The sequence below is a fragment of the Sebastes umbrosus genome, chromosome 6 (assembly GCF_015220745.1).
Source record: "Sebastes umbrosus isolate fSebUmb1 chromosome 6, fSebUmb1.pri, whole genome shotgun sequence".
Lineage (NCBI taxonomy): Eukaryota > Metazoa > Chordata > Actinopteri > Perciformes > Sebastidae > Sebastes > Sebastes umbrosus.
This window is the reverse complement of record NC_051274.1, coordinates 6,442,778-6,456,692: the sequence shown is the minus strand read 5'-3', so window position 1 is coordinate 6,456,692 and position 13,915 is coordinate 6,442,778. Positions and strand designations below refer to the sequence as shown.

Genomic DNA, 13,915 nt, shown 5'->3' with positions numbered 1-13,915 from the left:
GGGGCATTCTGGGAAACACTAGAAGGATGCTTCGCAGCCAGCTAGTATAACAATTAATTTGGATGTCACTTGGGTTAATTAATTAAGGCTGTTGTCAAACCTTACGCTGTAATATAAATAAGGAGACATGCTGTTTCTTTATTGCGATGCTGTGGTTCACTTACATTTCACACGGCACAATTTCAAGTGAAGTCTAATTAACGTAAGCCCTGCGGGAGCTGTCGTTTCCTGGACTGGTCAGAAGTGTTTTTCTTGGATAAACAAACACGGACATTAAACAGCTATACATTTGTGGACTGTAACAACCAATCATTCTTGATGCTTCCTGTCTTCGATCGCGGTCGTATCACATTTACCGAATGAGGCATTTCAGGATTAGTTTAGAAAAAATACCAAGGGACCCCCCCCTACCCCCCCTCAGCGAGGTTCTCGGTGCATCTGTTTTGGTCCACACCCAAGAACGATTACTGTGTTCTCATATGTGTAACTGAGCCAAACTCAGGGGGGGGGGGACATGCAAGGATTCAAAGTAACCGCTTGCTTGTGAACTGGGTGTGAAAATGCCCCAGAGATGTTCTTTGTTTTTTTAAAATGCTTGTTAGCTTGCTTCAGCATAATTATACAATCCTGCCAAGAACGAGGCAGGCTTGCTGAAAAAGAGTGTAGCAGGAGTTTCTGTGGATGTTCGCTGGATTTACAAGCACGCATTCTACCAACATGTTTAACGTGCAAGGACCACCGACTGGGGTCCCCAAGAATAAACTAGAATCCCCTAGGACGCCAGTACATCGGTATTTAAAATGATTATTCAAAAAGCACTAATCAAAACAGAAAGAGAAAACAATGAGTCATGAAAAATTGGAATGATAGATTAAAGCACCTCTGAGATATGACAGAAAGTATACCTCTGGAGTCTGCGGGTACCCCAGTTGGTAGCATGAGAGTTAAATAAGCAAGCCTTCTGTGGCAGAGGGAGCTGCATGAAGTTTGACAAATGTCCTCAAGTGATCCCTTGAGTCAGCGTCGGTTGGGGTTTGAAGACTACTTAGTTTCTACTAAGTTTAAAAATGAAGAAAAAAAGAAAAGTTAAATATTCACGCTGTGAGGACAAGCTATGCTCTCACTAAGAAAAGCTTCCAAATCAAGGTTGAGGGTTAGGGGAAAACGGTGACTACAGATCTGCAGCAGTTTTGCAAATTTGCATTAAGAAATGAAGGAGTAACCTGTTGTTTTTTTCTGTGCACGTAAACATACCGACTGGTTGAGGCGTTTACCTGGAAGCTGAAGATCTGAGCAGACAGTCCGAGTCCTCCTCCCCTCACTTTGACCGAGGCCTGGCCGCTCTTCTCTTCTCCACTGCTTGTCGTCTCACACACAATCCTACAAAGTAAAGACTGTCAGAGTTAAAAAAAAAAAAAAAAAAGGTGGAGAAACTTTACCATCAGTTTATGTTCAGGTGGACCGACAACTTGCCTTGAGGAGACTTCATATCTACTGTGGATGACGCTGCAGGGGACCCCGGCTACTGTGACCGAGTTCTGAATGTCTTCAGCTCTCTGGCCGAGGTTAGAGCCTGAAATAGTCACGACTGTCCCTCCCTCTACGGGACCGGACACTGGGTCCAGCTGAAACACAGGAGGAGCACAAGTATGAAATATTGTTCTGACATAATGCCTCAGATACCATGACAGCGTGACATAAAAATGGGTGTCCAGTAGGGATGTAATGATTCAGTCAGCTCATGGTTGAATACAATGTATGATGGATTTATGGTATGATTGGCCTGGGGCAGGCCTGTTCAATTGTTTAAATCGGTTACAGACAATGGACAGATGGATGGGCTGGATCCGGCCCTTTGATAATTTATAAATAAAATTAAAAAAGTGTTTAACCCTCTGAGACTCGTGGGATCGCCGGCGATCCCGGCCGATATTACCGTCTTTAAGAGGCTGATCTCCCTCTCAAAGCAAAAAATATCCTGAGTGTCTTATTGCTGCTTGTGTTCAGAAGGAAGGTAAATAATTCTTACGAAGTGAATGACGGGTGCGGGACAGGTGTGTTTGATCTCCTCGGTGCAGGAGTCCTGGTACACACAGCGAGAGCTAGCAGCACCACCACACCAAACACAGCCGTACTTGGGCTCGGCAGTACGACACCGGCTGCAGTCGGACCGCCCCACTGAACAATTGAACAGGGTCACTGAAACAAGGGAAAGAAGGGGAAGAGTCTGTGAGGAAATTACATCATTATATGTCAAACAACAATACAATATGTACCAGTATCTATAGGGGTGGGAAAAAAAAAATCACCAATGTATCGCAATTTTTTTATTTATTTTGAAATAGATTTTTTAATTCCAGAACCGATATATTTGCTTAATTTGAGTATATGTGGAGTTAAAAGGAAGTTACCACTTTTTTTTGGTGTAGTCTGAGTAACGTGACTTTGTATCCGTTCCGTATCCGTTCCGTATCCTTCAACCAAAACAAACCAGGCGGCCGCCGCGAGCCGAAATGAAAAAGTAGAAAACGGCGGATATGACACATCACATTTTAAATCCAACACTACACATCCAGTAAAGGATGGAAACACTTTGGGTTTCACACACTGACAGGAAAATCAGGGCTAGACATCACGGCAAAAGCTGCTTGCTAACTCTGTCATGGACAGGAAACGTTATCATATCGCGGTAACGTGCGGTCAAGCCGGCAGTCACTCGCATCTCCGTGGTCAAATGGGTCGACGCTACAACTGTAGAGCACCAATATACTGACATTTATGTTAAATGCATTCAAACGGCCCCGATGGAGCTGACCATGGACGTATAAAGAGAACGGAGCAGACGGGAGAGCTACAGACGGACTTGGACAAGTTAGAGGAAGGATGTGTTGACTACGTCCGGTTTTCAAAATAAGGTGTTAACTAAAGGAACTGTATATACAAAATATGGAAATAAGATTGATTGGATTATATAAACGAGAAGTATAAAACATTACATGTCCCTTATAAATTAAAAAATAAAATACCACTAATTTGTGAGGGAAATGTCTTTTTTCTTTGATTTTTGAGTTGCTGGAAAAAAAATTTAATAAATATTTCCTGACAATGACTGATATATTTGACTTCAGGACATCTCTGACTACATACATGCTGAAAATCAAACATTCTTACTGTATATATTTAGATATTTTTCAAAGTAAAAGTGTTTGATTCAACTTTTGCCCATGGTCTAGTGTTAAAAAAGTTGATCAAAAATCGCAATACACATCAAATCGGCACCAAAGTATAGTGATAGTATCAAATCGGGAGATAGGTGACTCGTCCCAGCCCTACTACAGTATGTAATCAGATCAGCCTCACATCTCTCACACAAAAATACTTCTCTAACTTCTCTCTTTCACGCACACACGGTCTCACATAGAGAGACACACTAGCAAAAACACCCACCATACAGATCCTCAGCGCTGTCGATGAGGAAGTTGTTTTTTCTTCTCACGTTGATCATGGCCGGGTATTCCTCCATCAAGGCAGAATAGGCATACTGAAACAAGAACGGCAATTAAGAGTCAATCCAGCACTATTTGTGATATGGTATATGAGTTGATGTTATGCACATCCATGTGCAGAGCAGTTACAGCATGTGTCAAATTATCTGACTGTGAGAGCTAATGAAACACACTCATGGAAACACAGGCGTACACGATCAAGAGACGGCAGTTTATTGATCTTTTTTAATGCAGCATGCCGCTGCTTTATTGGTGTTGGTTATGACCTTTCTTTTTGTTGATTTATGGTGATTTACTGTCATTACGATGGGTGGGGTTTACGCCGTCAGATTGAGACAGACAAATAAGTTGTCAATCGGCAGTTTGTAAAAGCAAATTCTTGTATTGCCGCTTCACAATGGTGACTCAAACTAGGCAGCTCATGAAAGATGGTGTCACACTGGGAGTGATGGATGTGATCACACTGTTTGAAATAAATGGAAGAAGATCTAGGTGATTAGCATTGGACCAATTTGTGATAGAAGCCTGTTTTTCTGAGGCCTGAAAACCTGTTTTCTCAATCAACTTATTACAATGATTCACATATCTGGAGGTCAGAGGTCAAGGGACCCCTTTGAAAATGGCCATGCTGGTTTTTCCTCGCCAAAATGTAGCATAAGTTTGGAGTGTTATTTAGCCTCCTTCGCAACAAGCTGGTTGGTACCAATGGATTCCTTAGGTTTTTGTAGTTTCATATGATGCCAGTATCTTCACTCTAGCTTTATAACTGAGCCCGTTACGACCTGAAAATTCGGAAGTTGCGTTAATGCCTTAAAGAAATCAGTGGCGTTAAAAACAATTTGCGTTAACGTGTTATTATCGCATTCATTTTGACAGCCCTAGTTGTTTCACATTACATTTTTGTCCTTGTTTTTCTCACTGTGATTTAGGGGTGTCGCACTATACCGGTATTAACGATAACCGTGATATTTAAAAAAAAAAATAGATAAATATTGACATCATGTTAATAATACACATATGATATTGTGTAAATAACTTTATTTATTACACGGCTCTGTTGAATACTCGATTCTGATTGGTCCATAACGGCATTCTATGGTCTGTTATTTCTTTATAGCAGACCGTTGCTATGTATAACAGACCGTTGCTATGGGCGCAGTTCTGATGTCGGACTCTAGCGGACTGTTTTTGTGTCAAATTATTGATTTCTTAAGTAAGTAGCCGTGTATTAAGCGGGATAATGTACAACTTGTGGGTCACTTTGTAAAATAAACGCCTTCAGGATGATGCAAGACCCCTGTCGGGGTTTATTTCACAACAATGACCGGCTCGCTGTACATTATCCTTTACATATATTGAAGTAGAATGTGCAATGCACAAGGCACATTCTATATATATATTCTATATACTGTATATTATGGTTACCGACTCTCTCTCCACCTTCTACACTTGTATTTTTAGCGTAATTTATTTGTCAAAAAAGAGACAAAACGCAAAATAAAATTATTATAATTTTTTAATTTTCTATGGATAACGCGTTAATATCGTTATCGTGAATCCTTTTTGGCCATGATAATCGTGCAGTGAAAATCTGATATTGTGACAGCCCTACTGTAATTGTTGATTATTTTGTCATGTATCTAATGTTGTCGAGAAATACTTTCAACAATCTGGAAGTTTCCAGACACCATTATTTCCAGACTTGAAGAGTGTCGACTAAACACGACAACATACTGAGATGAATCACTGTACTGAGAGATGTTCTGACCTGGTGAGGTTGACAGGTGATAAAGAAGATTGATTGTTGTGTGGCATCTGGCTCCACGGAGGCATCCACCACCACTGACTGATTCTCAATGTCCAACACACACTCGTAGTCCAAATTGTCATCCTAAATGAACACAACACATACGTTTATGTGCACAGACACACACATTTCAAAGTTTTGGGGCACAGTAAGTGGTACAAACTGATTTTCATCCTACTTTCACAGTCATAGACATATATACATAGACGCCGCATTGACTCCTGGAGCGTACGTCAACGCGGGGGTTTGCAAAGCTGCTCTCGTACTCACTGCTGGTGAAGAGACTTTAAGACTTACTTATTGATAACAACAAATAAACCTTTTAGCTGAAGCTATACAAAGGATATTTTTTTCAAGATCATATGAATAACCTGCATGAATACAGCTAGAATGTAGTCTTGCCCTACTAAGACAAAGGGCTGTTGGACCTATGGATGGTTACGTTACCTGAAACAGGTTTAGGTGTTGTCCCACCAGAGTGACTTTCCTCTCCACATTGACAGGGAGAAGAGAGGAATCCTGAACTTTCTCCACACACGGACATTCCTGATGACACATTATGAACCATTATAATGAGACATATCTATACATAAAGGGAAAAGAAAATGCAGCTATGCTTTATAAACCTATATATATATATATATATATATATCCTACTCAAAAGGATCTCAGAACAGGTGTCCATTATCCAGTATAATCATGGGCATTAGTTGACAAGTTATCTTGTCGGAGACAGACTTCCATTAGATGTTTGAATAAGTGGCATTAGGGTTATGCCTGGCTCATGTTCCAGTTCATACCCAAGACGTTCAGATCATGGCTCCATGCAGGTCACGCAACTTCTTCTGCCTCGATCTTAACAAATATTTTTTTGGACATGCGGGTGTTGTCATGCAACAACATCAAAAGAGTTTCACTGAACTGTTGCTATTTGCTTTGACAGGGACTTAGCGTGAACCATAGACTGTATATAAAGATGGACGACATGACAGCTCCCCAAAAGTGAAGCCAAAACATTCTGATCGCCCCCTGGTGGCTGGCTGCAGTATAGATCCTAATTCCCATCCCTTCCATGTTAGCGGATGGGACGCAAAAAGTATGGATGGGGTTGTCCACCAAACCTAGATTTACCTGGAAGACTGTCCACAAAAACGATCCAACTAAAGTCATCTTTGGTTTATTTTAAAGAAAAGTCCGAAGAATCCTATAAAAAAATGAATATATCCAACGTGGGAGTAGCTATCCGATCATATACCTAGTCTAGCATAAAGTGAGAAATGGGAGATTATGAAAACAAAGGAACTGCAAATATACATGAAACTTAAATAAAAACAATAACTAAGTGACCACCAACACGAAAACACATCACAGCAATGAATTACAAGGAGGGAGTTGACTTGAAAATGTCATGATCAGGGGTAGCAACCTGTGAAAATGCATCTATCATTGGGTGAGATGAACAGAAATGGTATGGGGAGGGTCGACAAGTCAATAAGACCTGTCAGGTTAAGTGCCTTGAATTTCTCAGTTCCGTCCTTACATCTGAGAAGACTGATTTTGCGTCAGTCATTTGTCTTTCTTGTTGACAGGAGAGTGTAGTATTCAGTATTTCCCATGGTTTGCATTGCTGTAGAATGTGGACCAAGTAGTTTTATGTTCACTGCAGATTAAAGCTTAGATGTCCCTGGGTTAATTAAGCAGTATTTTTTAAAGGAAAATAAAATAAACCACACTTATATCTGTCAGGCTAGCTGTTTTCCCCCCCTGCTTTCAGTCAACAGGATGATCGACCCACAGTATAAGGAAATATTTATATATATTTAGCGGCTATGCCTTAAAACTAGTGACGCAAGACTTAGTTACGGCTCTAAATTGCTGTAACGGCGGGGGAAAGCTCACTCTGGTATGCTGTAACGTTACATTTTGAAGGAAAGACGTCTGGTAGTCTACCGGAGTAGTCCACTCATCCTCAGCGGTCACAACAACAAGCGGTCGTGAAAGCTAATGTTAGCTAACGTTCGTTTAAATTGTAATTGGACATATCAGCAATACTGTATTGACTTTTGGCCTTACGTTTCTGACAGAGGGCTAACCGATAACGTTAGCTAGCAGCCAGCAACACTCTATTTATAAGAGAGCCGTCAGGGGTCTGATGTTAATGTTCACCTGCCCGACATACAAAGAGCTGCTGTGTGACTGGTTGTACGGATAACAAGACCAAAATCCAAGTCTCCAGTTTTATATTAACGTTATACCTGTTGAGGAATGGCTAAGGAAAAAGTGTCTTGCGGCGGCCATCGGGAGGGGCTCACGTAACTTGAACTGCGATGGGAGTATCAACCAAACAGACCCTGGTCCCCTGAGTCAAATCACACTTTAATGTCTGATCTAATGCTACCCATTTTATAACAGTCGATAATAATAAACAAATTTCATACTAATACATATTATGCTAACGGTATTTGGTGGTCGGACTCTGAATGCGCACACACCCAGTAATGTGTGTATATAAGAAACCCGTCTATATGAGAGTGGTATCATTCTTCTCATCTAACTTTCGGCAAGAAAGCAAAAAATAGTATTTCCCACAACTTTTCCTTTAAGCGGTTTCTCGTGGCGACTGGAGCAACAGTACGATTTATAGACTATAGCTGCACACGTGGCTTCTGCACTCACCGGAAAATAAGAGTCAGTCGAAGAATCTGATTGGTAGTTTGCTGCAGATACAGAGTTGGGGTCAATAACTGTTTCGGGTGATTGTGTGTAGAGGAACGGCTTTTCGCTGGCGCCAGAGTCCACGTCGGTCTCTCCCCCTGGCGTCTCCCACTCACTGAACAATGGATGTGAGTCATTCTCTGCAGAGCCGGCCAGAGGAATGGACTCTGTATTGTCACCGATAGGGATGTCTATTAAAAGGGACACTTCGCTGGAGGTGGTTGAGCTTACATCAGAGGAAGAGCCCACCACTTCACCAGATGGCTCTAAAAATATCAGTTCGGGGTCTACTTTGCCACTAGTGCTGCTGGGTAATGTAGTGTGGGGAGTTTCGACAGTGATATTCAAGGTTTCAGTCTCTTCATCCTCTGAGAAACCTCTTACAGGGCCACCGTTTCCCTCCGTCGTCCCCTCCACATCAGGGAGGGACCCGCTTGTGGTGGTGACGTCGCTGTGTATGGTAGTGGCCTGGCTGAAGAGTCTGACAAAGGGGGAAGTTGTGGCCAGGGTAAGGGGAGATATGGGTTCAGCATTAGGGGTGGTGGGTGGTGTCACTGTGGTGGGAGTTGAAGGGACAGCTGCTGTGGTGGGGGTAGGTGTCTCTGTGGGTGGTGGCTGTGTTGTTGTTGTTGTTGTTGTGGTTGTTGTTGTTGTTGTTGCTGTTGTTGTAGCAGCCCGGACAGTGGGAAGTAAAGGGGTCAAATTTCTGGTGGGTGGTGGGATGGTGGGTGTTGGCGGTTTGAACTTGACGATGGAGTAGCACAAGTGAACAAGCGAGGGAAGGGGAGGACGAGAAAAAAGCAGGGGGAAGACAAAATTAGGATAAAACAGAAGGGTATGCAAATACATTTAGGCCCTGTCTACACGTGTACAGATATTTGTAAAACGGATATTTTCCTCTACGTTTTGGCCTCTCGTCCCGAGCAAACGGAGTTTTGGGTCACAAATACGGATATGTTTTAAAAACGCCTTCTAGGCTTGTTGCGGTAGTCGTTGTTACCGGTGTCACACGGTGGTCGGGCACAAATAGGTTACATTACGTCCCCACCGTCCCCACCTTTGTTTCGCTTTTTTTTTACAGAAATAAAACCAATTTAGTTTATTTTGGCGTATCAGCGGCATGTTATCAATAGATAGTTGGACGACGGACGCTTCAAACTGACAGTGAATGCATCTGCTCCATACCAAGTCTCAGCTCAGAGTAGCAGGTGTCATATTTACACTCATTTCACACACGGGACGAAAGGGAGTTGACAGACCGAGAGATGGCGAAGGATTTGGAGTCGAAGCGAAAAAGCAAACGTGCCTATTTGGCAATATTTCAGATTTAAAACCAATGCTATAAGAGAACCGTAACGTTAATGAGGTAATCGCCACGGGGAGGACGGAGCGATCACTGCCGGTGTACGCGGCGCAGCAAAGCCAGGTAGACCCCTGCGGCACCGCTACAAAAGCTCTATCGGAGAGGCCAGACACACAGGTCAGATCAAAGTAACCGTGCTACACATATTGACCATCATATTTTCTTGTAAAATGTCCGGTGTAATCAGTTATACCGTTGTTGTCACAAGTTTATCAACCGGTGGGGAATTTTCGTCACCCTCACATTCCTAGTGCAAAATTTGAAAAACTCTGGTGACTTTGTATCTGTGTGGACGTGTAAAACGGAGCGTTTTGGAAACGATGACGTCCTCTCCTCATTTTGTGCATGCCCACATTGTTGCTTTGTGTAATGAGCATGCCCAGAAAAAATAACAAAGATGGCAGACTAACAGCTTTATTACGTTTTGTTAGCACTGGTCGAACTAATTACTACTTTACATTTGAAAAATGTTCCAGTCACAGGAGGCCAAAGCAGGGAACACATTAAACATGTCGAGGCCGAATGGTGATGGAATGTGCTTTTGGGCGATTAAAGGGGAGGTTTGGAGCACTCAGAAGGGCTGTGGACATAAACCTGAATGAGCTCCTTTTGGTCATTTATGCATGTAAAGAGACAGTTGAGGACAGCAGAGTGATGAGTCATGTAGTTCGACCAGGAATCCCAGCCCTCCCCCACTAACAGTAACTGTTATCCAATTGACTGTAATGAAGCTGAAAAAAAGGGAGTGAGAAGGGTGCTAAAAAAATTCCTGGACCCTTAACTTGTGATCTCACTTATGGTGACAAGTAAGGGTGAGCGTTTGGAGTTGTTTTTCCGTTCTAATGTTGATGGAGATATTTTGTTAAACGAAGGCCATGTGGACAGATTTATTTATTTTTTAACAGAGGGGAAAGTAATCGTTTTTAATTAAAATATCTGTGTACGTGTAGACGGGGCCTAAGAAGCAACTTATGAGAAAAATAATAAAGATTCATGGTAAAACGGCAATAAAAAATGCAAACAGAAAACTACACCAAACAAATCAAACAGACATGCACAACAGACTAACGTGCAGCATGTTACACAATGCAGTATGATATATGACCAGCAAAACAAACCTAGTGCCTTTAAATTACATTCCACACAGTGTTTTTCAGATATTTACAGTATGCACTCAGTTGTAAGATTATTGGGTACACCTAACTAAAACTAATACAGTCTAATACAACTGTCCTGCAACAAATCCTACCTTCATGAAGGAGGATTCATTTTTGTTGAAACAGTTTCAGAGAGGTGTTGACTCAACTTTGTGGTTATTTTGGAGTTTGTGGTGCTGTTGATTTGTATAGGGTTATACTCTATTAGGCTATATTCTAATTAGGGCTGTCAATCGATTAAAATAGTTAATCGCGATTAATCGCAAGTTAATCGCACATTTTTTATCTGTTCAAAAAGTACCTTAAAGGGAGTTTTGTCAAGTATGTAACACTAAGTTCAACATGGGAGTGGGTAAATATGCTGCTTTATGCAAATGTATGTACATATTTATTATTGGAAATAAATTAAAAACACAAAACAATGACACATACTGTCCAGAAACTGAAAACTGAGCCTGCCACAACCATCGAAAGATCGAAATGCGTTAATGCGTTAAAGAAATTAGTGGCATTAAAACGAATTTGCGTTAACGTGTTACTATCGCGTTAACTTTGACAGCCCTAATTCTAACAATAAGTACTCATTGATGTAAATGAGGTGGACAAAATATAAAAAATATCTCTCAATATAATAATCAACGGCACCACAAACCTCCAAAGTGACCACAGAGTTGAATCAACGCCTCTCTGGAACATCTCTCAGTACAATCAAAAGCCTTCCTTTTCCAGACTAAATGATGACTCACATTTTGGTTGTAGATGGTGACTCCTTGGCTGCAGGTGTGTTTGTGTGTACAGACATGCTGGTGGATACACCAGTTACACCCCCAGCGACTGCTAACACACCCTTGGCATCTAGTAGAGCACGCAGCAGGGGTACAAGCAGAACAACAAAAGAAAAACATGATTAAAATTAGTGGCAATAAAAATGCCCTTATGGCAACTCCTACAAACTCATTCTCACACATCCTGACTGTAGACTGTATTAACTATACTTTGCTGTTGCACGGCATCTTGCTCAGTAGTTCCACTTGGTATTAAAACATGCTGAACTACTAGAAGTGCACCGATCCGACTTTTTCAGTCTCGATACCGATAGCGATACCTGGGCTTTGAGTATCGGCCGATACCGAGTACTGATCCGATGCCAGTCTTTAATTAATAAGCTGTACGCCTCACTATGTGGAAGTGACCGGGATCATTCTTTCATATGTAAGACAACATCAAGCTCGACTTAATCATTGCTCTCCTAACTTTGTAAAACCAATAAATATACAGATATGAATTTATTTAATTGTTACAGCAACTTGGTAAAAAATCTCCAAAATTAACAGAAATTACATTTCTATGTAAACCTTTTTAATGCAGCAACGAATTGGTCAAAACTTAAACAAGAATTCAAATTCCAGTGTATAATGTATAAAGTATATAAACTTTATACCTTACATTTATAATATATAAAGTATATAAACATAAAATTGAATTGAATAGATCGGCCACCGATATCCGATGCTATTTGAGTCAGTATTGGCGCGTCCCGTGTGTGTGCGTGTGTGTGTGTGTGTACTCACGGCCTGCGTCCAGAGAGCTGCTGGACCAAACTGCAGTTGTAGAAGGTGAATTCTGTCTCTGCTACCGTCACGTTTGTGAAACGCAGTGAGAGGGTCACCATCACAAACTCTGCATCAAAACAACAACCAGTTGCCAGTATATGTCAACTTCAAATGTCATTCTCATAAGCATCATAGTGCTGCTTTGGTAGTTTTGTAAATTTCACATTTCTGACTTGCAATAAAGATTTGAAAAAATGATAGTCCTCGCTGCACCCAAGAGTGTCATGATTTTTATTCCAAAATCAATCGAAATGAGCTCTTGATTTCGACCCTGTATTTAGTTTTTTCTCTCCAACCCCCGCCTATTTGCGCGCTGATGAAGAAAAAAACCAACAACACTTCAAAGGTGACACAGCGTAGCTTACTGGTACATACTTGCCAACCCTCCCGATTTCCTCCCGGGGTCACATTTCTCCCATATTTCTCCCAATTTCTGGCAAATTTGTAAAAAAAAATGTTCCTTTTCGTTATCTTAGCCTGTTTCTGGAACTGAACAGTGTGTATAATCCCTACTGTTTCCACCCGGACGATGATATAGTTACACCAACTGTTGTTTCCCGGTGGAAGAGAGCAGTCTATGCTCGCGACACAGCGCAATTTGAGCTGCGATCGCCACAGAGTGCGGTGCCCGAGGTTGGGCATTATCAATATCATAATATAAACTACTGTAATCTGTTTATCCATTTTATTTTGAAAGCTATTTATATATCAAAGTCCCATCTAGACGTATCTATCTGACTTTTGAGTGTTCAGTTAAATGAATAAGTCTGTTAATTTACGCATTTCACACATCGGCAATTCTTTCTTTTGCCAGCTGCCCTTCCTGCATTTGGCAGCTTCAACTGTGTTATTTTTAGTCTGGATTATGTGTTAAATTTCTTCGCATTTGTCTAATATTTTCTTGTTGTTTGCAAAATATGCCGCTCTGCTGACAGTAGACTTGTCCATGTTTGTGATTGGTCACATGCTGCAAACACCGGCCCTTTCATGTGACTGGCTCATAGCCATATTGAGAAACCCTGGGTTTGATTTACCCAGTTGATAACCGCCTTCGTAGGACCACTTAGCGGGATCCCACTTGTTAGGGTTAGTTCAGCCAGATAACAAGAAGATACCCTGGGTATGTTGAACTCGCCTCGTAGTACAGGCCTCAGGTGGCTTTTTGCAGGAGCAGGAACTTAAGCTGTTATCGTAAAGTACCCTTCTGCCAATGGTGACTCACCATATGGCCTTAGTGTGGTACATTCCGAAAAATATATGGTAGTAATATCACACTTGATACCATGGAAAATCTTTTTAAAGAAGAATTTGAAAATGTAAAATGACAGTTGTCAAGGCATTAAAACCAATGATCTGTTGATCTTTACAAATCAACACTCCATAGTCTAACAATGGCATAGCCGTCAGTGCTGGGAAACATTTTTTCAAATCGAATCATCCACTCATTTGGAGAATCGTGACATCATAGGTTTTGTATAAAAAGTTGACTCATTGGGTACAATTGTTGACCTAATACAAAAACTACTCACCATCTCCATGGCCAATGGGGGGCAGACTGCTGGCATCAGGAGTGGAGCATATCACACCGGTGTTAGTGAGTGAGGCAGGAGCTTCTGTGTCCTGGAAGAAGCAAGAGTAGGCCTCTCCTTTTCCTAGGCTTGGGAGGCCCTCTACTGACACTGTGATCTGAGGGAGGGAGACAGAAAGGGAAAGGGACATCAATAAAAAAGGATGGAAAAGGAAATGTTGTGAGC

The 13,915-nt window shown here is 41.5% G+C and overlaps 1 protein-coding gene across 5 annotated transcripts in view; it reads right to left on the bottom strand.

Moving 5' to 3' along the window:
- Positions 1 to 13,915, bottom strand: part of plxnb1a (plexin b1a) — an 87,963-nt gene that overhangs the window by 22,893 nt on the left and 51,155 nt on the right. For 4 of the 5 annotated variants that reach the window (XM_037772860.1, XM_037772863.1, XM_037772861.1 and 1 more), the window contains 10 exons: positions 13,691 to 13,847; positions 12,120 to 12,228; positions 11,295 to 11,403; positions 7,990 to 8,772; positions 5,761 to 5,859; positions 5,275 to 5,397; positions 3,448 to 3,541; positions 2,030 to 2,199; positions 1,474 to 1,625; positions 1,275 to 1,380 (listed from right to left, as the gene is read on the bottom strand). In XM_037772860.1, the coding sequence (XP_037628788.1) occupies positions 1,275 to 1,380; positions 1,474 to 1,625; positions 2,030 to 2,199; positions 3,448 to 3,541; positions 5,275 to 5,397; positions 5,761 to 5,859; positions 7,990 to 8,772; positions 11,295 to 11,403; positions 12,120 to 12,228; positions 13,691 to 13,847 (1,902 nt within the window). The remainder of the gene's footprint in view (positions 1 to 1,274; positions 1,381 to 1,473; positions 1,626 to 2,029; positions 2,200 to 3,447; positions 3,542 to 5,274; positions 5,398 to 5,760; positions 5,860 to 7,989; positions 8,773 to 11,294; positions 11,404 to 12,119; positions 12,229 to 13,690; positions 13,848 to 13,915) is intronic. The other variant, XM_037772864.1, reaches the window with a different exon arrangement.